A 24,717-nucleotide genomic window follows, 5' to 3' on the forward strand; every position below is an offset into this window, starting at 1 on the left:
CAGAGGATTTCGCACCATCTTTCAGTGACCCAAGGGCCCTATAGTTCTGCTCGCATCCCACTGTGACGGTTTGGGTCCCGCCCACCGCTATTCTTCTGGGTCATCCGACCGATTAACGGAGGAGCGATTGATGCTGAGATACCTGCTGAATGCCGGCTGCCGGTACTCAGGACAAGGTATATTGCTATCGAATCCCCAGAAACCCATAGTGGGGTATCCCAAATGACGTGATCAGACACTATCATGGCCCATTGCGTGCTGTGCGTCCCTGGTTACCTTAGTGAAATGCACTGTACGGGAACTCGGGAGAACGGAACCGGGGCCCGACTTGAGCACTTGGCGGATATTTTCAGTTTGTGGGGGAAACAGGGACAGTGCGATTGGTACGGTATAGTCGATGGTAAGCCTGAAGCAAACATCGTGATGTTGCTGATTGGGCAATGACTGGTGAGGTGCTGGCCAGGGTTGAGTGTCTCTATTCAGCATTATCGGCCGTTGCTGGCTCGGATCGTTTGCTAGGTAATCATCATGCTAGTCCTGCTCCTCCGCAATCAACTCCTCGACACCGCTGGACCGTCGCTTTGGTTGCAATTTGATCTGTCCTCCTTCGCGGCCGAGGAAGTCATCTGATCTAATGCCACGGAATTGCCTGGGATCCACGGACGACATCGCGTGCCCACTCTCACGATGCTGCCGCATGTATTCTCGTACGGGTACCATTGCTGCATCTCGGCAGGCCTCCTTGATGTCACTACCAGAGAGCCCAGCAGTAATCCTTGCAACGTAATCAAGATTGAAGTGCTCAGGATCCGTCTTGGTATCTTGCAAGATGAGCTGTAAAATTCGACGTCGCTGCTCTGTTCCTGGTAGCGTGACAGGGAATTTCTTTGGCATACGGCGAAGTATGGCCTCGTCAATATCATTGATACGGTTGGTCGCACCAAGAACCATGATTCGAGCAGGCATCCCTGAAGAATTCGAGGATGTCAAGCCATCCCATAGAGTCATGAACCTATATTTTGTCAGTGCCAATTACTTAAACATGATTGTTGTAGAATTACTCGGCCTTGACCATGCCGCTGGCCTCATGCTCGCCACTTCTACGAGTACCGAGGACAGCGTCGATTTCGTCGATAAAAATGATAGCAGGCTGCATCTTTCGGGCTAAGGAGAAAACAGCGCGGACAATCTTGTTCGAGTCTCCATACCATTTCTCTGTTAAAGTCGAGATATGTAAGTTGATAAAAGAAGCACCACTTTCATGAGCAACAGCCTTAGCGAGCATTGTCTTTCCACAGCCCGGAGGACCGTATAGAAGAACACCAGAGGGGGCAGAGAGTAGAGGCGCGGCGTGAGAGTAAAGGTGAGGCATCGTTAAAGGGTATATGATCGACTCTTTCAGTTCTTCGATAATCGTATCCAGACCGCCGATGTCTGCAATTATTAGCGGATTACGGAAAGGCATCAGGCCTCAACCTGCAAGCTCACTCACCGTCAAACCCAACAGATATATCCTCAGGAGGGACCATTTCAAGTGCAACCAGGTTTTCGTATTCATTCAAGACCAGATCCTCCGGTCGTGGCCCCGTTCTCGAATCGCTGTCATCTCCGTAATCAAGCCCGTCTTTCTTGTGTCGATTTAACCGCTCAAGATGCGCTTTAGCTTGGCGTCTTGCTTGTTCGTGCTTTTCTTTATCGGGGTCGGCAATGTTGCTCAAGATAGGGTTGAGGAAATTTCGAGCCACATATAGGCCAGCCGTCATCTAACAGGCTACTGTGAGCACAATGCCCTCACATTCAACAGCGGATTTAGAAATATTGCACTTACCATGCCCGCAAAGAGCAATATGTCCATGGCGACATCGCCGAGCTTACGTCGTTCCCCCATGCCGAGGATCCAGCGCAGCCAAGGGGCTGACTCGGATGGCATGAGATAACAAGGAGAGCAGATAGCAAGAGGGCGATGACTGCCACACAATAATCAAGTCGCAATTCGTGGTAGAGGTTCCAGTTCAACAAAAAAAAAAAAAAAAAAAGCTTTTGCTGGCGTCACCTGAGAAGGCGTTGACAAGTTTAAAGGTCGAAGGCTGAAACTGGGTGTTTGAAGAATAAAATGGAAGATTCAATCAATATGCGTTTCGGCAGGAACCTAATGCGCTGGCACATGCCCGCCCGACATCCCGTTGTTAGCGGTAAGTGGCGGCTAGCGCCAGTTTGAAAGCACGGGCCATAGATCATGGATGTCTTTGAGCCCATTTGTTTACATGGATGTCGTATCCCAATGAGGATCTCAAGCAAGATCCAAACATCCAACATTGACCTGGGTTTGTCCCTCCAGCATTACTATCCCCACCCATCACTCACAATAATTGTCATTGGTATCCGTGCGATTGCAGTCGCGCATTCTTTAATTCCAACCGTTCAGTTGTCCCTATTTCTCTGGTATTTTTTTATCTTGCCCTTGCTTCTCTTGCGCGTGCTTTTGCGACACATTCATCCATCATCGCCGACACAAGTAACCATGCCGCCACGCGCGCGCGCGAAGCCCGTAGCGGGCCTTGCTGGACTCGTGGCTTCAGATTCAGAGCCCGACCTAGACATATTCGATCAATCTGAGCTTCAAGCAGCCGTACGCACCATGAGCACAACGAAGAAGCCCCGCGGTCGACCACCAGGAACGGCCAGCAAGGTCACTAAAACAGCACCTCGAACGACGCGTCGAAACAGCGCCGATAAGCTCGCACCTGTACCTGAAGTAATTGCGCAACCCGCTACCACGAGCAAAATCAGTGGGGGTACCACGAGGGGGGGCCGCAAGACCAAACAGCTTGCCACGGATGATACTGTCACATTTGAAGATATTGGGGTTCCTGCAAGTGTTCCTGCGACTGAGACGAAAAAGGGGTTGCGAGGGCGCCCAAAGAAAATGAACGGCGACACCTCAATACTTGCTCCTGAAAGTGCTGTTAAGCGCCGTGGTCGACCCCCACGACTACCAACCACACCCATTGAGGAGATTCCGGAGACGCAAGCAGAAGACGCCATGGAACTCGAAGCCGTACTGGAAGAAGATGAAGATGGCGACTCTGTTGCAGGAACGACTGAGCCCTTAGAAACATGGTCTAGCTATGATACCAGTGACATCGCGTTGCGGAGAAGGCTTGGGGAACTCACCAAGAAGTACGAGGCTCTCGAGATGCGCCATCGGGATCTACGTGAGATTGGTGTTCGAGAAGCCGAGCGGAATTTCGATCGTCTTAAGAAACAAGCTGAAGAGCGAACGGCCGGTAAGTCTCATCCAGGAACTCCTCTGCGTCGTGCATTGTACTGACTCCCACAGCTGCTACGCAGCTTATATCTGAGCTTAAGGCCGAACTTGCTGCACAGACTGCTCTGGCGAAGGAGGGTGAAGAGCTTCGAAAGCAACTGGAAGCTAGCGAGGTCAGGGCTGAGAATCTAGAAGGCAACATTGAGACCCTGAACAACTCTTTATCCGAAGCCGAGGCAGAAATTAAAACTCTTTCAACCAAAATGGCCGCCGTGAGATCGGGAAATGCCAATCCCAGAGTTCCGGGAAGCGCTATCAAAGCCTCGGGCCCAGCCAATCGCACAGCACAGGCGGAGGCTGCGCACGCTGCGCAAGCCGTTGCACAAGCGAAGGAAAACCTATACGCAGATATGACAGGCTTGATCATGCGTGGTGTAAAGCAAGAAGAAATAGGAGACACCTTCGATTGTATACAAACTGGGCGTAATGGTAGTAAGTTTGATGATTGATGGTCTTGGTCCATACCTATGTATACTGACAATAGCCAGCCCTTCATTTCAAACTTACGGTAGACAACGACGATACTGCAGACAACATCGAGGATGTGCAATTCACATACCAACCGCAGCTCGACGCTGGACGTGACGGCGAGCTGATGGAAATGCTTCCAGACTATCTCACAGAAGAAATTGTCTTCCCGCGGTCTCAAGCACCCAAATTTTACTTGAGGGTCAGCAAATCTTTAGCGGAGGACCTGTCCAGATAGTAGAACATCTTAGTTTTCGTGGTTGCGGTAGGATGTGCCTGTTGTTGGTGATACTCAAGACTTATTTCAGCGTTATGCGTGTACGAACAAGTACTCAACGAGGATAGATTAGTAATGATTCCAGATAGAAGATCTGATCTGGCTTAGTAGGTGCTTTAGGTACGAACAGTATGTATATGGGTGTATGAGAACCTTGTTGGTAAACAGTTTCTCGGCGCTGTTCGTTTATCAAGGTTACAAACTTCCAATATCCGTCAAGGTGCGTGGGGTTGGCCATGGGCTAGTGATCATGGAATGGCTGACATTTCCAGGACCATTTCCCTCATGATCGCTTGTGCCTATTAATCTTTCAGAGTTCCCGCCCTTTGGCTGACGGGATCTGATCTGATACCAGGGCTACAGAGCTCGATTTTACATTGACGGGACGGGAGGCTTGGATCCAATGAGACTTTGATGCAGCCAACCACGTGTAAAGCTGAAGGACCATCCAGGGCCAAGTCAGCGGGGTCGTAACTAGCGTATTTCCCCTGCAGATGGGGACCTGCACTAATTTGTCGGATAGACGCGTCCCTCGTCAGCGTCATTCCAATTCTGGCCACGGTTTTACATCTGGTCTTGACCTCCACTTGCAACTCAACTCAAACTATCTCTTATTATTTCTTTGCTGGACGAGATCGAGGAGGATTTGTTTGCTGCCTCTTGTTTCTCTGAAATCTGTTGCTTCTATTTTTCTTGTCCTCTCATTTAAGGCACTTTCGACTCATGTGGTACCGTTAAATTTCGATATAGCATCGTATTCGACCCCTGACTTACACCAATCAACCCATCGTCGATCATTCGAACTGTCTACACTTGCAACTACGCGCCGGAGCATATCACTTGCGTCGCCATGGCTGGTTTCAGCCGCATTGGCTTCATGGCTATTGCGGTCGCTTTCCATTTGGTCTATATCTTTTCCATCTTCGACATTTACTTTGTCAGCCCGATTGTCTCAGGCATGCGATTATTCAATGTTGAGCGTACAGGCGACTCTCCAAAGGCTCCTGCAGATCGCCTTGTACTATTTGTTGGTGGGTTGAACCGAAACGCGTGATTTGGCCAGTGTGACTAAGTTGCTGTACGTCTAGGCGACGGTTTGCGGGCCGACAAAGCATTTCAAGCCCACCCGGAACCATACCCCGAGTCCGATGAAGACCTCGTCCCTCGTCCGCTAGCTCCTTACCTTCGTTCCCGAGTGCTTGAGCATGGAACTTTTGGCGTATCACATACTCGTGTGCCAACGGAATCCCGACCCGGCCATGTGGCCCTCATTGCCGGCTTGTATGAGGATGTATCTGCGGTTGCCACAGGATGGAAAATGAACCCGGTCAATTTCGATAGTGTTTTCAACCGCAGCCGACATACCTGGAGTTGGGGGAGTCCCGATATTCTGCCAATGTTCCAACATGGGGCTGTTCCGGGAAGGGTGGATGCCTTTGCATATGGAGCTGAGCTTGAGGATTTCTCTAAAGATGCTACGGAGCTTGATTACTGGGTGTTCGACCATGTCAAGGACTTCTTCGCCGCGGCAGCGACGAACGAGACCCTCAATACTGCTCTTCGCGAGGACAAAGTGGTCTTCTTCCTCCATCTGCTAGGTCTGGATACTACTGGGCACTCTTACCGGCCCTACTCTAAAGAATACCTGCACAATATAAAGGTAGTTGATCAAGGTGTGAAGGAGATGGTCGAGCTCATCGAGGGCTTCTATGCCGATGACCGGACTGCATTCGTCTTCACAGCCGACCACGGCATGACAGACTGGGGTAGTCATGGCGATGGACACCCTAACAATACCAGAACTCCCCTCATATCATGGGGTTCGGGAGTCGCCACTCCCGAGTTGCATCCGGACAGTATTGCCCCTGGCCATGATGAGTACTCTTCAGACTGGAATCTGGACCATATTCGGAGACATGATGTTGCTCAGGCTGATGTCGCGGCGTTGATGTCGTATCTCATCGGCGCTGAGTTTCCAGCGAACGGTGTGGGCCAACTCCCTTTAAACTTCCTATCTGCGAACATAAAAGAAAAGGCACAAGCTTCCCTGGTCAATGCTCAGGTCATCCTTGAGCAATACCGTATAAAGGAAGAGAGCAAGAGGAACGTAGAGCTCCGTTATCAGGCTTACGGACCTCTGAGTAATGAGAACATTGGCCCTGAGCAGCGCATTACTCACATTCGCTCTTTGATCGACGCTGGCCAATTCGAGGAAGCCATTGAAGAATCCGACGCTCTGATGGAAATTGGGCTTCAGGGGCTTCGCTACCTTCAGACTTATGACTGGCTGTTCCTACGTGCTTTGATCACTGTTGGTTATTTGGGATGGATGACCTATGCGACCACCACTGTCCTTTCCTTATATGTGGTTCAGGAGAGCATTCCTCCTCAACGCACATTGTTTGGATCGGCGTTTTTTTCCTCAGTACTTGTTGCACTTTACTCATCCTTCGTTGTCTCTAAATCCCCACTTGCATACTATCTGTATGCATTTTTTCCTGTTTTGTTTTGGGAAGAGGTATATGCTAGAAGAGCCAGTGTTGCCAAAGGTTTCAAGACTCTGTTTGGCAATATCAAGTCTGGTGGTGCGGTTGCAGCGCTGATTTTCAACGTTGTCCTCTATTTTGGTATCATCCAGTCTCTGGTAAGTCCTCTTCATGTTTACTCGGCCTTTGCTTACCAGTCCTAGGCCATTGGATACATTCATCGTGAAGTCCTGACGGGGCTTTTCGTCTTGGGTGCTTTCTGGCCAACAACGATGGGCGTTTCATTCTTGAAGTCTCATGTATTCTTGACCCTCTTGTGGTTCTTTTCTTGCTTGGCTATGAGTACTTTCACTCTCCTGCCTGCGATGAAGGTCGAAGATGTATCCCTAATGTAAGCTTTGTCCTCAATCCGGGAATTGTTGCAGACACTAATTAGAAAGCTTGATCGGCGGTGGATTGATGACTGTCATCGGTCTTGCATACTTGGTCCTCGAAGATTTTATTCTCTCTGATTTTACCACCTTCAAAAGCAAATCAAAGCGTCTTCATACAAGTCGGACACTCCTTGGTACTCAAGTAAGTTTGATTGATAATAGGGCATATCAAAATCGCACCGCTCATACAGTTTTCAGATTGGCCTTATCGTACTTGCGATGCTCGTCACGCACTCCAGTGCCACTTCACTGCAAGCCAAGCTCGGTCTTCCAAGGGGCAACCAAGTAGTCGGCTGGGCCGTCTTGGGTGAGTCAATCGAATTTGATACATGGACATATGGAACTAACAATTATCAGTCGTGTCGCTCCTCATGCCCTTGGCATATCGGCTACAGCCTAACAGCCACTATATGCATCGCCTTGCAATCATCTTCCTGACCTGCGCACCTACGTTCATCATCTTGACAATTTCATATGAAGGTCTATTCTATGTGGCCTTCAGCGTCACTTTATTAGCTTGGGTGCGCCTCGAGTACGCGGTACATGCATTCTCAAAGGGCGGAGCCCAGAGCGAGGCAGCTGTCGCTGAGCAGCAGAAACGTGAATTGGGTACATTCCGGCCATTGACCCTTTCAGATGCACGGATAGCACTGTTCTTTATGGTTTTGCTACAGTCAGCCTTCTTCAGTACCGGCAATATTGCTTCCATCTCATCTTTTAGCTTGGAAAGTGTATCGAGGCTTATCCCAGTGTTTGATCCTTTCTCGCAGGGCGCATTGCTGATTCTCAAGATCATCATTCCATTTTTCCTGATATCAGCGAACTTGGGAGTTCTAAACAAGAGATTAGGTGTTGCACCATCTGCGCTCTTCATGGTCGTCCTCACAGTCAGTGATGTTTTGACACTCTACTTTTTCTGGGTTGTGAAAGATGAGGGTTCATGGCTGGAAATTGGTTCAACGATCACACATTTTGCAATCGCCAGTTTCTTGTGTGTGTTTGTTGCAGCACTTGAGCTGGTGAGTGCGGCATTCATCGCCGGCATTGAAGTCGAGCATGAACGACCGGCTGTCGCCAATGGCATCAAGCCCGAGACAAACGGCAAAGTTCCGTCAAAGTCACTTGCAGGGTAGCAATGGACAGCAACTATCTCCTGCAACGGGTGTTTAGTTCAATGTACAATGATGATCTCTTGATAGTTTAAAAAGTCACCAACAATATCCTAGGGGAGCAAGAAAACATAAGACTTCAAACGAGGATGCTAAAATAAACTGAGTAAAGAGTCCCAAAGCTTGGCTATATCACCCAAGTCTTTTTATCATCTAGGATCAAGGTCCTAAGTTTTCTTTCCTCCCCTAGAATATCTAATTTTTCATTGGCAAAGTGACATCATGATTGGTTGAAGAACTTGGAATACAAAAGTGAACCCATGTGACGGTCAACAGGGGCACAGCCTCAAGCTGTATAGGGCTGAAGGGAAAGCCTACCGGAAGATGGCCGGATTCAGGGTGACACGGTCATGAAAGGGTTGTGTCTAAGGATTCTTGGCAACATGTATTCTGTTTAGCTGCGCATCCATCACGATCACAACGAATTAACGATGTTGCAAGGGCCTGCTGAGAAGAATCTGGGGACCGATTCGGAAGCCCGGAGGTGTGGGTCGGATTTTGCGGGGGCCTCACCGCACATGGTGGGCGTGCGTACCAGTAAGTTACCATTTTCATGTGAAAAGCTTAAGTGAAACAAAATGGGACTTTGGGAACGAGGAACGATTATGTAGTAGACATATAACTTAGTACAGTACCTAGTAGTGCCTCGAATGGTGGGCATAGAGAGCTTGCATAGATCTTTATCCAGCCTTGAACTTTACGTCAGGTACTGAGCTTTGGCGTGGAAACTCAGTTCTGACCAACTGTTCGTTCAGCTCGAACATGAAGCTCACAAAAAGTTGCTTCCCCAGGTTTTGACCCGACTTGTTCTGTTTCGACTAGTGAACTTGCTTCAACTGTCCAGACCAAACTTAATTAGGAACTTGGGCCGCCGCCATGAGTCCTCAAAACGTTCACATGCCACGAACCACCACATTGTTAACAAACCAGCCATGACGACGTCGACAAGACAGCCCGCCGTCTCATCATGATCCAAACTGCCCAGCTGTCGATCAATCCATGAGGACTTCATTTCATGCACAAGCTCTTTTTAGGCGTGAAACGTCGACAGACTGCACCTCTCTGAATTCTGAACGCAGGCACGCGCTCCGAGAGACTGGTCACGCGCTCACGCCGCAGGGTTTTAATAAGAAGGGTCCAATCTCAGATGATCTATATCGCCAACCATGTCCTCCTGGATCCAACAAGGCAGTTAAAATGTAAGGATTTGAGATGACTGGGCTTTCACAATTCACATGGATAATAATAAGCAAGATTCCTCACATTGGTTAACGTCTTTGAATCTTGCCTGGCCTTGTGCTGCACGTAGTACTGTGACATTCACCAACCGTTGTGTCTAACTTACTCCGTACCTATGTAGGTATGTATTACTTTGCCCTCTCTCTCGGGGATTGCACTTGATACGGCATCAATCAGCAACTGACACGGCTTGCGGAACAAGTTCCATACAGCTGTGGACCCTCTTCAACTGAACTGAGCGCCGAGTTCTTTGCACCGGAAGACGGACGGGCCCATAGTGGAGAGGTGTTGTCCACCATCTCCGGCATTACAGGGCCACCCTTGAACCGCAAGTGCAGTTGAGAATCTGGAGGTCCGCGCAACCCCGACACTCCCGCTATTCCTCCCCTTTCCATTTTGTCCTTTGCTTCCTTTCTTGCATGCTCCGAGACAAGTACGTTCTGATTATTGGTTAGTTGGTCGATGCTTGGGTAGGTAGGTACCTAGGTAGTTAGTTGCTTTGTCATTCTCTGCGATATTAATCCTTCTAAACCTCTCGTTCTCCCATTCCACTAACTCAGAAGACATCTTCCCCGTCTCTACATTACATACTACTCCGTATATAATAATCGCGACTTTCAAAGCCCGGGCAGATCTGTAATTTACGTATGGGTATCCCCGGTCCCGCCGCTAACACGCACCTCGGCCGGTTCCATTCCATTGTTGGTAGCTGTCAAGCTGACCACTGACCACTACCTATTCGCTATCTACCTAACTAATAACTGAACTCCGTATCCTACAAGGCAATCCCTGAGGTTATTACCACTACAGCGAGGCATTCCACCGATCGATCCGTCTGCTTACAATTAGGAGTCTTGCTGTTGCTGGGCGGTGCCATAGAAACCGGACCCCTACTGTACGCTTTTCTTTGTTCAAAAACGAAACGCCTTCAAGACTCAAGGTTGCAGTCGAGGTTACAGCCAAGGGGTCTGTACCCGAGGGTTTCATTTCATTCATTTTATTCAGCTCAGTCCCGCCAGATCCAATCGAAAGATCTTCAGACCTGCCGTTTTGGTGTGGTTCGCTCAAACCAAGCCCGCTAGGTCCAGTGAGGTACCTACTGGCCTACCTTACTGCTGTGGTCGGGTGCCTTTGGTCGTGTCAGTGCTTCCCTGGCGCGCAAATCCATCGCATGGAACCCGGCTTGCCTTGCTCTGCTTTGCCTTAACGTTACCTTCCTGCCTTAACTGCCTTCTCAACTCGACCATCCCGTCCTGTCCCCCTCTTCGAAACCGACTTTGACGTTTCTCGATCGCTTCCGCTTCCGCCTCAATTCCTCGCCCCCGACATTTCCGATTCCATGGACGTGGACATGTCGTCAGGCAGCGGCACGCCGCAGGCGCAACCACAGCAGCAGCAGCCAGAGTTGCAGTCGTCGGTACCAGCTCCGCCCGCTCCAAGCACCTCAACATCGACTTCCGCTGGCGGAGTGAGTTTTCGAAGGTGAGTCAACCTCCTATACTCGACATGGTGTTGCAAGTACTAAACTCGTTCTTTCAAAAGACAGCGAGCATCGCGTGCATGCGAGGTAAGCACCTTTTTAAGTCTTCTGCCGAACCTAGACACCCATGAGAGCCTGCCCCCCTCAATATGAGCCGAGGCATTGGCGCGCTCCAGCCCACTTCATCATGATTTCTTTATCACGACTCCGCGACAGCTGCACAGCTGATCTTCTTCTTGGGAAAACAGTCTAGACCATGATGCTAATCAACGCTTCCACAGACTTGTCATGCTAGAAAGGTAAATGCGAACATTCGCCTATAGGAGTCCAGAGCGACCCAATTGGTTCTCGACTTCACCACCAACAGCAATATTAACCATCATATTCTGCAGGTTCGATGCGACGCCGCAAGTCTCGGTGTGCCCTGCACCAATTGCGTTGCTTTCCAGATCGAGTGTCGTATCCCGAATCCGAAGCGCAAAAAGACACAGGGCTCTGGCAGCCAAACCAATAAAGACTCTGATAGGTATGAGAATGCGCCCCCAATCCTTACTCGATCCTGAGCACTGACCAAAGGCTCCTTGATATGTAGCGATCGCGGCGATGCGAACGAAGACCCTTCACCGCGCCCCGTGGCTCCTTCGAGCACTTCATCACTCACCCCGCGAGCTCCTTCGGTATATCATTCCAACAATGGCACACCTCCCACCAACTGGACTGAAGCTCAAGCACGCAAAGAAGAGGTCGACAGTGGGACCTATCTTGACCTTGTAATGAAACCCAAGTTTACACGCGCTCCCATTACCGAAGCTGGGCGGGTTGCATACCTTGGCGAATCATCCAATCTGACTCTACTTGTCCATGATCGTCAAGGCTCAGCAGATGTTGTGCACTATCCACTGCCGGAAAACGTCCGCGGTTCCCGAGCTCGACTTACTGAACTTGACAACGTCGAAATCGATATCTTGCATCAAAGAGGGGCATTTCTGCTGCCTCCGCGATCACTATGCGACGAGCTCATCGACGCTTACTTTAAATGGGTGCATCCTATCGTACCCGTCATCAATCGTACCCGTTTCATGCGACAGTATCGAGACCCTAAGAACCCACCATCGTTACTTCTTCTTCAATCCGTTCTTCTGGCGGGTACTCGGGCCTGCAACAACCCACAGCTGATGGATGCCAACGGTTCAACGACTCCTGCTGCTCTCACATTCTACAAACGTGCCAAGGCCCTGTACGATGCAAACTATGAAGACGATCGTGTGACAATTGTTCAGTCCCTCCTTTTGATGGGCTGGTACTGGGAAGGGCCAGAAGACGTCACTAAAAATGTCTTCTATTGGAGTCGTGTGGCGACGATTGTTGCGCAAGGCTCAGGCATGCATCGATCCGTGGAACAGTCACAACTGAGCCGGGCAGACAAAAGGCTGTGGAAGCGCATATGGTGGTCCCTCTTCACCCGCGATCGCTCAGTCGCAGTTGCTCTGGGTCGCCCAGTTCACATCAACCTTGACGATGCAGATGTTGAGATGTTGACTGAGGACGACTTTATTGAGGACGAGGTCGATCGAGTAAGCGAGTATCCTCCTGATCCTATCCACGTGCAATTTTTTCTCGAATATGTCAAACTGTGCGAAATCATGGGCCTGGTCCTATCACAGCAGTACTCGGTGGCATCAAAAGGAAGACAACGAAATGCCATCGACCTCACACACAGCGACATGGCTTTAGCTGACTGGCTACAAAATTGCCCAAAAATCGTCTATTGGGAGATGCCTCGTCATCATTTCTGGTCCGCGTTATTACACTCGAACTACTATACAACGCTGTGTCTTCTTCATCGAGCCCATATGCCGCCGGGTGGCTCATCACGATTGCCTGACCCTTCACCTTACCCCTCACGCAATATCGCTTTTCAAGCGGCAGCTATGATCACATCGATCGTGGAAAACCTCGCCGCACATGACCAGTTGAGATACTGTCCAGCCTTTGTTGTGTATAGTCTGTTTTCTGCTCTCATCATGCATGTCTATCAGATGAAGTCTCCAGTGCCATCGATCCAGCAGGTGACACAGGATAGACTGCGCAGCTGCATGTCGGCCATGAAGGAGATTTCACGAGTATGGCTTGTTGGAAAGATGGTGTATGCTCTCTTTGAGTCCATCATGGGCAATAAGGTACTGGAAGAGCGGCTACAAAGAGCTGAGGGTAAGCGACACCGGAATTTGCGCCAAAGTCTCTCGCACCTTGAGCAGCAACAGAATCGACAGGCGGAGGCGCCGAAGAGGAAGTACGACGACATGGCCATCGACTTCGGCACCACTACTCCTCAGCCTCAAGAATCGTATGAGAGGTCGCGCCCTCAGACTCCGAGCGCTGTCAAGGTCGAATCGGGAAGCACGATGCAGCCGCCACCAGTCACGTCACCTAACGCGCGACAGAGTGCAGCAGATACGTTCATGGGCGGAACGAACTCGCGCCCGCAAACTCGGCCAGCGACACCTTTCAACCCATCATTCTCTGTACCACCAACACCTCCTGACCTCTATCTCGTTACGAGGAATTCTCCAAACTTATCACAGTCCCTTTGGGAAAACTTCCAGCCTGACCAGTTATTCCCGGATAGTGCTGCCATGCCAGCTTTCCCTAACCTGTCACCAACACAAACACACTCCAATCTCGATCACAATGCAATGGGCTCCGTCCCTCCGAACAACGGACAAGGCGGGATGCATAACCCACAAGCAGGGCATTATCAACAACGAGGGAATGGGATGATGCCCCAAGGTTTTCAGGGACATTCTAATATGTGGCAGCCAAACATGGATCCAAACTTGCCAGAAGGACAGAGCCCAGACAGCTGGAGCACTGCCTCGGGGCCAGGGCAAGCGGTGCCAACAACACTAAATGTCGAAGACTGGTAAGTCTCATAGAGTGCTGCGTTTATATTGCCTCGGCTAATGATGTCTCAGGTTCCAATTCTTTGGCATCAACGGGACCGACGCTAATCATATTAACCTTGACATGCCCCTCGGCTGAAAAATGAATAATGGGGACAGATCGACTTCAGGTGGCCATCGCCGATATTGCTGTTGCTCTGCATGAAAACGAGCAGTAAACAAACTCGCATCTTAGAGAAAACCTGGGCTGATGACCACATGATGGTCATTCCTTGCACTTGGCGGTTTGTCTAGGTGGTTGGCAACAGGGCATGTCTTAAACACGGTCTCTGATAACCCTCAAGTTTGCGATATGGAGCCAGGGAATGGGTTTTGTCATGGCGCGCCGCTGAGACACAACATGACAAATAATTGGACCCTGTTTATCGAAGACAATAGGAGATGCCAGGCACTCATAACTACATGGTGCACAGAAAATCATCAGTAGAAATGGAGGCCATATAAACCAGGCATGTTTGCGGAGACATAGGACAATCTCATACCAGGCAAGATTCTATCGAAGGGGCATTACGACATGTTAACTGGATGTGGCGAAGATAAAAGCGGCAGTGATGGAGGATTATTATTGTCAAAGGTGCTATATTCTTATCTTCGTATTCAAAAGAACTATTTAGACCCATCTAGTTCACTTTGCGCAAATCGTATGTACCCCTCAGGGAGCAAGAATACCTCAGATCTTAATATAAGGTATCAAAATAAACTCAGCAAAAGATATATTAAGACTATCCTAATCTTATACCAAGTTACCTAAGTCTTTTTGCCATTTAGGATCGAGGTCCTGAGTTTTCCTTGCTCCCCAATACTCATGGAGTGTTCAACGGTGATGTATGTTAGTCTGGTCGTTTCTGAACGGGAGCCTAGGCGCCAGTCTCAGCCTGTGGATCCAATGTCTTCTGGAAGGGTTTTCAGGGACTTGGGACAGTTCTCAGGGGCCAAAGTCGCCTCGGTTAGCGGGGTTTATTGGGATCTGTGACGCTAAGCAAGATCTTACGTCAGCCAATCTTGAGCGCAAAAAGGTGGACGTAGGTCGGGGAATTCATCCTCCACGCGGCCCCCAAAATCGATAATACGTACAGCCCAACCTTGAAGTTAATGGCCCCAGCTGCCCACCTAAAGCCAGTGCATTACTCGTTAATTGGGAGGATTCTTTGGTTATGCATACATGCTAAATATATATATATATATATCTGATTGGGGCACAAAATGTCGTCTTGAGCAACAAGTCCCAGCATGAAAATCAGTCGGTGAGAAAGCTTGTATTGGAATGATTGGAATGACGAGCTGGAACTGGAATTGATCGAGTCAATGCCGCTTGCATCACTTCGGTCCAGGCCATGCAAAGCCCGTGAAGGCCTTCGTGGTACTCGGGCTGTAATTGAGTGCCACCTGAGCCCCATTACTTAAGGTACTCCCTATCTAGCACTAGCTACACCTTAGCAAGTTACCTGTGGAGGCTTCGGTGGGCCAGGAGCCAGCAACCTCAATCATATCCCACGACCGCTGAGGCACATCCCTCGTCACCATCGCCGGCCAAAAAGCAGGACATGAATACGTTCATTCTTTAATCACCAAGAGAATTGGCTCTGTTCGATTTTACTCATCGTCTCCGCTCGCAATCGGGGATCCCTGGAAGGACCCTCTATTTTACCTTAGTTATCCCCATCTCCGCCTCGTTATCTCGCCTCCTCGACTCTCAGCATCTCCTTGATACGTCGCCCTCTTTCGACTGAATGACTGCAAATACGATTCTGGTAGCTGTGCCATAAGTGCCGCGCACTGATGCAAAAGCTGCACCCGCATAGCACAACCCGAGAGCATCTATTGTCGCCGAGTTGGCGACTATCATGACCGAACCGAGACGCTCTGTGCGGCTCTCGCCGCATCGGTCGTCATCAGCCCTGGCACCTGCCAACACATCGGATTCTGCCTCTATTCGCCCACGAAACCGTCGTCTTACTAGCACCGTCGAAGACGATAGTGACACTGCGACCTCCCGAGAAGCCAGCCGCTCCCGCCGCGGCCGAAACCTCAATATCCACGACACCGCTGCTTCTCCATCTCCTGCGCGGAGCTACGGCCTTTTAACAGCTTTGAGTCCTGCCAACAGCCGCTCCGCAAGTCCTCTACCCTCAGAACGAAATGGTACCCCCCATCGCACGAATAGCGCAGCGAATTTGAGCAACTTCTTCAACGAATCGTTAACGCAAAGCTGGGCTTCGATCCAGGGCTTCACCTCCTCTCTCCTATCAGGTGATAATGGCGCAGCTAGGAGGTCCCAGTCCCACAATCGAGCGGGCTCTCGACCTGGGACCTGGGGCAGGGACTTCTCTGGCATAGGTAGTATGAAGAAGACAGGTGGTGCTTGGGGCCCAGCTCCTCCCCAGGAACCAAACCTGAATGATGTGGGCGCTGGCTCGCTGGCAGAACGGGAAACGGCTCTGAAGGCTGCGAGAAGGGCCATGGTGCTGGAGAGCCATGATGGCGTCAATGGTGGACTGGATGTCAATGGGCTTCATAAACGCCGTAACTCCGACGAATCGACTCCCGAACAAACCCAGGCTCAAGAGTACCTGGTCTACATTCACAAGGTTGAACCCAGTGATACATATGCAGGCATAATCTTGAAATACCAGTGTCGAGAGGATGCTTTCAGGAAGGCCAATGGACTCTGGACACGAGATAGCATCCAGGTGCGCAAATGGCTGACAATTCCGGTTGATGCCTGCGATGTGAGAGGACGGCCATGCGATCCACCCTCGTGGCACAACGCCCATAGTGTCGACTTACTTGCCCCAACACCTGCAGCGGAAGAGAACTCATTGGTCGTCCATGATGACTTCTTTAGCCGACCAATTAATGGAACGCCGTCAGCGACACAACCTTCTGAAGAAGAAGAAAGACCATGGACACATGTACGTTGGGTAAAAATTGACTCAATCTCTCAGCCAGTCGAGGTTGGACGAGTTGCGAGGAACGCGATGGGTTACTTTCCGCCTCGACGAAAGAAGAGCATTAGGACTGTTTCGACCTTTTCGACACCACGGCAGAGCCTTGATCTATACAGTAACCCTCCTGGATCTACAGGCACTTCGTCTCGTCGCCAGAGTTCCCTTGGCCACCGGCCCCAGCTTTCTGGTACCGTTATGTCAAGTCCGGGACGAGGTGCGATCAGTGAAGGTGGTGAAACCTTGCCGGCCTGGATGCGTCGGCCTGGTGGTGTTGGCTCCATGGGTATGAGTACACGTGCTCCTGGTCCGGATAAGGATTATCTCACTACATGGACCAAGAAGCACTTACCTGGACTCACCTTGGAGGGAGTACCCTCCATGTCTATTATGGGCTCAGAAACGGCCCATTTTGGATTTAAATCGGGAGAATCATCGAGCATAGTTGAGAATCCATCAGGGGAGGGCCAGGAAATCGGCTCGACACAGCAAGGGAACGGACTGGACAAAGCGGCTGCGGCTGTAGAGACGTGGCTTAGAGGTGCCCTATCGCGCAAGCCAAGTTCGCAACTGGACAGGATACGAGGAATGCCTGAAGGGAGCAGACCCGAACGAAACGGCGATCTGATAGAATTAAGAGATACTGGCAGTGATGATGGACGTCCTTCCGGGGTACCGCCGGCCAACCTAATGGAGTCGCTACAGATTAAGAGCAGCAGCCGAAGCGAAGGTGAGGGAGGTGTTCGGGGACGAATGGTGGCAAAGGGTGATAAAGACGACTGAGAAGCCACAGAGCTTAAACTCGATGGATCCATTGCTGAGAATCATGTAGAAATGCCTGGGCAGGGACAAGCGGGCGTTGTTTGTTGGAGGACTGCATGTTGGAACTAGTCTTAAGCTGCGAGGCGTTGGGAGGCATTCGCAATTCTTCAGGATACTTGGTACTGCATACGTTATAACAAATTTGAAGAACTTTAGGTGTTTCTAAAACTATGATGGGTTTTAGGACTCCACATATCATGTACATCTAGATATACTTAGGTTGATCTCAAACTCATGATCGATTATACCTAAGGTAGGTAGCAATAGCATTGCACAATTCAGAAATAGAATACCAGTTGTTGATAAGTGACTCAAGCAATCAGTCAGTGGGCACCTGCTTGGCTGGTAACCTGGTTGTAGGTATTCAATAAGTTTTCAATATTCATGAATATCAAATCAGGGGGTGGCATTTGTACCAAGTTAGCGCCTTTATCTCCACGTCATTCCCGAGCATCTGTCAATTTCGTGGCTCGCACCGTAGATAGTACTTTAAGCACCACGACTCGCTCGCTCGCTACTGTTCATAACCGCCCGGCCATGATATGGTGTTAGCCAGATGACACCCAGTTAAATTACTGATTAATTGTCATTCCTTATAAGTCATCTAGTAACGCGGAAATATGCCAATCTGCATCGAATGCAGACATCCTGTCAAGACGCTCTGGACTGCGTATTCTGGCGCAGGAGACAAGGCCAGCGGACACAATATCCGACTCACTGTGTGCCGCAACTGTGGCCGCTTCTGCGACAAGTATGTCGAACATGACTTTGTTGTTCTTTTTATCGACTTAGTCCTGATCAAACCTCAGGTGAGCCTTCACCTCGTGTTTTGATTTCTCATGTACTAACAGGTGTAGGTCTATCGACATTTGCTATACAATACCTTGATGCGAGATGATGATCGCTTAGATGTAAGTGATTAATGCAGAGTACGGCATGTGTACCTTACTGATGACCCTTAGCCTTCTGTTATCCGTCTAGGCACTCTCCTACTTCTCTTTGATGTATACTTGACATGGGCACGATTGGAGAAGCAGATGGTGCCTGATGCCATCCCAGGCGCAAGCAACTTGGGTAAACTTTCGCAACAACCCATTGTATTTCAATACCTCTTCTTCCGTAAGATGGCTCCCAAGACAGCTCTGATCATAAACTAACTCTTGCCCGAGTCATCTTTTGCGCGCTCTCGACAGCAGCCTTCCATGTGAGCATACGCTTCCTCACATCGTCCGCTTTCTCTCCCCTCAACCTTCTTGGCATCCTTCCTCAGTACACAAGGCCCAATTCGGTGTCTACAGCTCTCCTGGTATCATCCTCCACGAAGCTTTTCCCGATCCTGATGGTAATCTGGGATTATGACGTTCCCGCCTCAGCTCGATCACTTGGCTGGGCCGTCGTGGCCAACAATGTGGAGGCGCTACGCATTCTTCTTGATTGCAACTATGTCACAGCATGTTTACTCGCTATCGCAGGGGCAGCTTCACGCTGGGTGGTCGGCCGGGCTGTTTTGCTCGCTGCTGGCCTTGCCGACGTTGACTCAATAGGTGAAAGTGGCGTGGCAGCAGACGGCAAAGCTCTATGGGCGTTGTTGATATATGCGAAGGAATGGGCAGGCCGTCTTGCTGTCGGGTAATTTATCACTGAAGCCAAGTAATCATACGGCATTTGTCCAAAGCAAAATGATGGTCTGCAAAGTGCGTCCTTGGCTTGGTATAACAGGCGTTCCAACTCCATATGTAATAAAAAACAATACCAGTTCAAGTGTCAAAAGTCCAACAATGTAAAATTACAACCGTACCATCACAACAGCCCTCGTCATCTTTCCAGCTCTTGCTTGGCGTGTATTATAGACGGATGTCTAGTGGAGGTGCTCTTCTCGGATACCGCTTTTTCTCGGCGCAATAAGAGGGTGAAGTTGGGCGAGGAACGTAATCGCCCACATGAGGTAGCAGCTTACGATGGCCAGGATAGCAGAGGATCGCCAGAGTCTGCAGGAGAAAATGTCAGCTATGTTGTCACAAGCGGCCAGCGACTCGAATCGCATCGACGGGATGGTTGGACCGACACTTGGTTTTCACCCTTGGGAGCAAGGAACCACGATGCCACGCATAGGGCGGCAATGACAACGAGGCCGATGAAGACGGCGTATCTACGCTCTTGTTAGACCTTACACGCGTCGTTTACAGGGGAGGAAATGCATCACTGCGTACCCTTGAGCCATGATTGAGGTTGTGCTTCGAGTCTGATCCTGCCGGCAGGAGAATATGGATCGGGGAAAGCGTGCGATTAACGAGGTTGGGCTGAGTTCCGGATACAGGAGTTTGCTTGACAGTTGGTGTATTCGACGATCGAGAGCTTGTAGCTGGATTGGTTGCATCACTCAATAGTAAGGTCCATGCTGAGTCAGCAGAAACGCCAAGCCCATTACCCTACACCTCGAGGCATTTGACGTTCGACTTGAAATCTATCAATGACTTACTCAGGTAATGAACATGCCTTCTTAAGCAAATAGTATTAAGCCTAGGTACCTATGTATGTATATATGCTGTTGCCAAGAGTACCTACGTACGCAAATAGTTGAGAGTGTTTGTATATACAATACTTTATAGATAGGTTATTGGTATTACCAAATATTCAAATATGCCTAGATGCAAGCCTCTAGGCATGGTTTTCATACTTAAGACCAGATTCCTTTCGAATAGCCCCGTAGATTCCAGCCATGTCTGCCGATGAGCCCATATGTTCATAAGCCATTGCCAAATGCGCATCAGCAGCCTCAACATTTCGAAGTCTCACACCAACAGATTCAGCCAAGCTCATAGCATGTCGAGCATCCTTTCGGGCGAGCTCAACTGCAAAAAGAGGCTCATCACGGTTATAGTAGTCGCCCGTGAGCATACGCTGGCTAAATGCAGTGTAAGGCCCACCGAAGATTGAGTCGACGATCTGATGAATGGCTTCAGTGCCCAGACCTGTCTTTTCGGCCACAACGTGCGCCTCAGCGAGCTGCTCGGCCATGTTCAGGATGAATGTGTTTCCAAGAACCTTCATAGTTAAGGCTTTGCTGTAAGGCTTATCCGAAAGATCAATGTCCTTGCTGGAAGTTACGCCCTTGAACCACGGCTTTGCCCTCGCAACACTGGCAGCAGGTCCAGCAAGAACACTAACGAGCTGACCAGCCTCAGCCATTTGAGGAGCACCGAATACGGGAGCAGCGACAAATTCAGCTCCTTTGGCTACAACATCCTTTGCAATGGCCTCGGTGGTGTCTGGGTGGATGGTTGAGCTTTCGATGAACAGCTTGCCGCTGACGTTTTCCTGAAGCATCGCCTTGAAGGTTTCTTGAACGGCTTCGTCGTTGGCAATGCAGGAGAAGATGACATCGGCTCTCGAGACGCCGTCGGCGAGTGACTCAACAACTTCCATCCTGCCGGCTGGAAACTTGGCCCTGAAGTCAGTGGCCTTTTGAGGTGAACGGTTGTACAAGAGAAGGGGACCGTCCACGTTGCCCTTTTCGACGATGTTCTTGCTCATTCCCTGTCACTATTTAGCTTTAATTTCCTCGTTTTCTAAAACAACGACATGAGCCTTACCTTCCCCATGTTTCCAAGTCCAATCCATAATAGTGTGGGAGCCATCGTCTTGAGCTAGGTCGTGGTGATTAGTCTAAGACGTCAGAGCTTCCGGTTAGTATGATGAGATTATTTAGACATATAACAATGTAGCAGAACAAGTCGGAAATAAATAGTTTTTAATCTGCTTATAAATTTTTCGAAGTAAGAGAACCAACAAGTCTGCGGGAATAATGAATGATGTGGAGTTTGGTTCCATTGCTGTGAAATGCAGTTGGGTGGAGGTGTAAGCTGTATGGGGTATACCGTATAGATATCGGGCATCCGTCAGTGCCATATAAACACGAAAGAAGTAAGCATAATGACATATATAGTTGATTCATTTTTTCTCCCCAAAGGAATTCCATTGCTTTGAAAAACCTCACTGATTCAAAAGATTCCCTTGCCTTCTCTGGAACATGCCTATTCTTCCAATATTAGGCTGAGAGAATCCGACGCTGAAGCTCTTCAACTCAAAAGTCTCCACTGGTGCCACGACAACACTGTGATTGTTGTTCGCAGTACTGAGGTATTCTCTCGCTGCAAAAGTTGCCCACTCTTCAGCGCTCAGGGGGAGTGCCTCCAACTCAGATGGGGATCGGAATAGACGGATTGAGGTTATGCACCATGCAACAAACGCCGTGATACCAAGACCTGCCACAGCGAGGAAGATGACCACAATGACGGTTGGGACGTACGCTGCACTTGCAAGACATCCCTGGGTCTTGTCTTGGCCTGGTCCCGGCTCAGCGAGAAGGTAGTTGTTTCCACCGGATATCATAGTCATGGTATTCAACAGTATTGCCAGTGCATCTTGTACGTCCTGGATGGCGGTGGTGTTGAAACCGTTGTACATCAAACCTTGAAAAGTCGGGACCCATTCTTTCAGAGCTGTTCCAGATGCCATGCCTCTTATGGTTTGCTCTGCACCTGATGCTGAGACGGAGCAAGTTAGTGGAGTCAGCTGGATATCATCCTCTGACTTGTACGTTGTTTCGACGGCTGCTTTGACAGACCACAAAGACCCGTCGCTGTCGAGAGTTGCGGACGTGCTCCAGATAACGAGGTGGTTAACGAATCCAGATGACCACTGGGTTTGTTCGACGTAGCCATTGTCGTATATCAGTCCTTTCTGATTCATGGACCGAGCGATATCTGAAGAGTTCGTTCCAGACGGCCAGCTCTGCGGTGTCTGGTCGTTGACGATGTTGCAGTTCCATGATCCGAGAATGTCTCTATTCTCTGGGCAGAAGCTTGAATCTGCATTCAGTTTCTTGTAGAGACCGTAAGGACATGAGTTATTGACGGCCAACAACTGTGCATTCTGCACAACTTGGAAAGGCCGTCCGTTGAATGGCGGCATGGGAAGATTTGTACCATCGTCAAAGACAAGGCCCTGACCGAACGAGCAGCGTGATTGGATCAAGCGGTTGACAACGAGGTAGGACGTGAGAAGATCGGCAGCTTTCCCCAGGACAAACAAGAAGAGTAAGAAGGAGAAGCCAAATGCACCGCTAGGAAGAGCTCGGAGTTTCAGGGGAGCAAGCAAAAGGTCCAGCCCATCAAGAGAATTGAGTGCCCGCGTGGCCAGGATGCTACTTCCACCCAATATGCGAAGCTTGTTGCGACCATGGAGAACCCTGCGTACAAAGAAACCTGTCAGGGCAAGGATAACGAGGAAATATACACGAAGAACCACTCGGACTTCAGCCGTGCTTATCGAGGTAATGATCATGATATGCCGTTTGCAGAACGATATAATGTGTGTAGATCGTTGCTACGGAGGAAACATATCAGAACGAGAACGATAATAACATTCCCATATATATTTCCCTCCTTCTACCCCAGTCAGCCTTATCTCACGACTGAGCTGGGGTCTCGCCCTAGACCCTTGAAAAGATGGCGTTGAAAATGGCCTCTGAATTGCTGTTCAGCTAGGGCGGTGGTGTTAGTGTAGACATTGCAACCTCTGCCAAAGCAACCATCACAACGTTTTCTTGCCATCCTCATCCGGCCATCAACTAACAACTGCCTATATTGCGATATATATTAGCCAGTACCCTTGTAACAAGGTTCTCTTTATGCATATTTGGAGTGACAAGTCTCGCAGCCTTGCCGGCTCTAAAAGAAATATCCAACCTTTGAATAGCATGTTGTAGTCAAAAGATTGTAAGCCTCACAGGCAGGGAAAGTCTCGAGTTGAACCGGATATATCGGCTCTGATTCAGACTATTGAAATGCTATCAGTCCGCGCTAGTGACAGAGCGCCCAATATTGTGGCTTTAGTACGTTGAAAGCTGAAACTCGGCATTAAAACGCAGTTCATTCCTTTTGCGAATGAAACATGAGTTTTAATAGGCTCAATACCAGCCTGTGCCGCATGATGTCGCGAGGTGAGGCCACACTTACAAGTAGCAGGAAGAGATCTATTTGCAGGCTGTAGAGCATGATTGATACATATATATTTGGCGAAACTTTTGCATGGGGTGGTATTGGAGTTTCCTTTTTTTTTTCTCTTTCTTTTTTCTTTTTCTTTTTAAAAGTTAACAAAATTCTTCCTTTCAGGCCGAAGCAGATACTCAGGATGGGATATATGTAGTATCTAGGATAAGATCGTGACATAGGCACAACTGCTCTGTGCGAATAATCTATCTTATTGGCGAAACTCTTCTAGTATTGGATAAATATCTATCTACTATCGCTATATTGACTGCGGGCTCATTATTCTGAATAGTCGCTGGCTGAATGTGCTATATTACCATCGACACGACGCTTGACTCCGACCTCGTCTATCATCAGGGACTCGTTAGGTAGTGCTTGACAGAGATATTGTATGCTGGTATTGTCCGCGGGATATGTAAGAAAACCAGCATGCTCAAAAATGATGAGAAATCTTGAACATATGCCTATCTTTGAGAAGGGTCAAACTACTAAGGTAGGTTGTGTTGAGCTTTATATATCATGTCTTGCTGTGGTAGTGGCCATGTAAGTAGGTAGCTAGCCTCGAATCGTAAAATGAGGGAACATGAGAAGCAACCTCTGTTTTATTGCTCACTAACTACTACTACTAGGTATTACATGGGCCTTACCTCTTGTCACATGTAACGTCATCGTCATCTTCATCTTCAGCGACATCGGCATGGAACCTGGGGCTTATCAGCTTATCGCCCACATGCCGCCAACCAAAAAGAAAAAAAGCCGTTACACCTCCACTACCCGGGCATCTGATAACTTAAGTGCCGGTTCCATTCGTCTCGTTGAATTTTGACTCACGAGAAAGCATAGCATTGTCACGACTGTCCTCTTGCATCTTCTCCCCCATTTAGGGTTCTCTGCCCAGCGATGCTCTGCAGCTAACATTGAACTTTCTCCCCCTACGGCCGCCTATATCATATGAAATCGCAGGTCATTCGGGGGAGGTGTTTGTTTTAAGACAAAGGCTCATTTCAAGTTCTTCTATTACCTTATTCTTTACCGGCCTGCCAAGAACCAGGC

At 49.3% G+C, this 24,717-nt stretch overlaps 9 protein-coding genes across 9 annotated transcripts; 4 read left to right on the forward strand and 5 right to left on the reverse strand.

The window, feature by feature from the left end:
- Positions 1-531: 531 nt before the first annotated feature.
- Positions 532-1,930, reverse strand: FVEG_07317 (adenosinetriphosphatase; the record flags this gene model as incomplete). The annotated part of the gene is made up of 4 exons (XM_018895914.1): positions 532-1,012; positions 1,062-1,434; positions 1,493-1,763; positions 1,829-1,930. 4 exons carry the CDS (start codon positions 1,928-1,930, stop codon positions 532-534), a joined length of 1,227 nt encoding a protein of 408 aa, XP_018753279.1.
- Positions 1,931-2,214: 284 nt separating this feature from the next.
- Positions 2,215-8,965, forward strand: FVEG_16072 (GPI ethanolamine phosphate transferase 1). Its single transcript, XM_018905312.1, has 9 exons — positions 2,215-3,287; positions 3,341-3,760; positions 3,817-4,293; positions 4,346-5,104; positions 5,162-6,717; positions 6,763-6,950; positions 7,000-7,135; positions 7,192-7,300; positions 7,351-8,965. Exons 4-9 carry the CDS (start codon positions 4,924-4,926, stop codon positions 8,124-8,126), a joined length of 2,946 nt encoding a protein of 981 aa, XP_018753277.1. The 5' UTR covers positions 2,215-3,287; positions 3,341-3,760; positions 3,817-4,293; positions 4,346-4,923; the 3' UTR covers positions 8,127-8,965.
- FVEG_16073 (hypothetical protein) lies at positions 3,258-3,824 on the reverse strand (the record flags this gene model as incomplete). The annotated part of the gene is made up of 4 exons (XM_018905313.1): positions 3,258-3,269; positions 3,333-3,426; positions 3,487-3,745; positions 3,794-3,824. 4 exons carry the CDS (start codon positions 3,822-3,824, stop codon positions 3,258-3,260), a joined length of 396 nt encoding a protein of 131 aa, XP_018753278.1.
- A 1,026-nt stretch (positions 8,966-9,991) lies between the features above and the next one.
- FVEG_16071 (cutinase transcription factor 1 alpha) lies at positions 9,992-14,551 on the forward strand. The gene is made up of 6 exons (XM_018905311.1): positions 9,992-10,883; positions 10,944-10,968; positions 11,163-11,180; positions 11,274-11,407; positions 11,474-13,804; positions 13,857-14,551. Exons 1-6 carry the CDS (start codon positions 10,741-10,743, stop codon positions 13,921-13,923), a joined length of 2,718 nt encoding a protein of 905 aa, XP_018753276.1. The 5' UTR covers positions 9,992-10,740; the 3' UTR covers positions 13,924-14,551.
- Positions 14,552-15,240: 689 nt separating this feature from the next.
- FVEG_07310 (hypothetical protein) lies at positions 15,241-17,921 on the forward strand. The gene has a single exon (XM_018895913.1). It carries the CDS (start codon positions 15,689-15,691, stop codon positions 17,570-17,572), a length of 1,884 nt encoding a protein of 627 aa, XP_018753275.1. The 5' UTR covers positions 15,241-15,688; the 3' UTR covers positions 17,573-17,921.
- Positions 17,922-18,108: 187 nt separating this feature from the next.
- FVEG_16070 (hypothetical protein) lies at positions 18,109-19,387 on the forward strand. The gene is made up of 4 exons (XM_018905310.1): positions 18,109-18,420; positions 18,469-18,522; positions 18,574-18,730; positions 18,781-19,387. The coding sequence occupies exons 1-4, from the start codon at positions 18,232-18,234 to the stop codon at positions 19,242-19,244; spliced, it is 864 nt and encodes a 287-aa protein (XP_018753274.1). The 5' UTR covers positions 18,109-18,231; the 3' UTR covers positions 19,245-19,387.
- An 82-nt stretch (positions 19,388-19,469) lies between these two features.
- FVEG_07309 (V-type H+-transporting ATPase subunit H) lies at positions 19,470-19,832 on the reverse strand (the record flags this gene model as incomplete). Its single annotated transcript, XM_018895912.1, has 3 exons — positions 19,470-19,599; positions 19,677-19,760; positions 19,822-19,832. 3 exons carry the CDS (start codon positions 19,830-19,832, stop codon positions 19,470-19,472), a joined length of 225 nt encoding a protein of 74 aa, XP_018753273.1.
- A 257-nt stretch (positions 19,833-20,089) lies between these two features.
- Positions 20,090-21,519, reverse strand: FVEG_07308 (hypothetical protein). Its single transcript, XM_018895911.1, has 2 exons — positions 21,205-21,519; positions 20,090-21,148 (listed from the first exon to the last, which is right to left on the reverse strand). Exons 1-2 carry the CDS (start codon positions 21,247-21,249, stop codon positions 20,270-20,272), a joined length of 924 nt encoding a protein of 307 aa, XP_018753272.1. The 5' UTR covers positions 21,250-21,519; the 3' UTR covers positions 20,090-20,269.
- Positions 21,520-21,555: 36 nt separating this feature from the next.
- FVEG_07307 (hypothetical protein) lies at positions 21,556-23,475 on the reverse strand. Its single transcript, XM_018895910.1, has 2 exons — positions 23,362-23,475; positions 21,556-23,254 (listed from the first exon to the last, which is right to left on the reverse strand). Exon 2 carries the CDS (start codon positions 22,955-22,957, stop codon positions 21,605-21,607), a length of 1,353 nt encoding a protein of 450 aa, XP_018753271.1. The 5' UTR covers positions 22,958-23,254; positions 23,362-23,475; the 3' UTR covers positions 21,556-21,604.
- Between the last annotated feature and the right edge of the window lie 1,242 nt (positions 23,476-24,717).

Source organism: Fusarium verticillioides, chromosome 8, assembly GCF_000149555.1.
Source record: "Fusarium verticillioides 7600 chromosome 8, whole genome shotgun sequence".
In the NCBI taxonomy this organism is placed as follows: domain Eukaryota; kingdom Fungi; phylum Ascomycota; class Sordariomycetes; order Hypocreales; family Nectriaceae; genus Fusarium; species Fusarium verticillioides.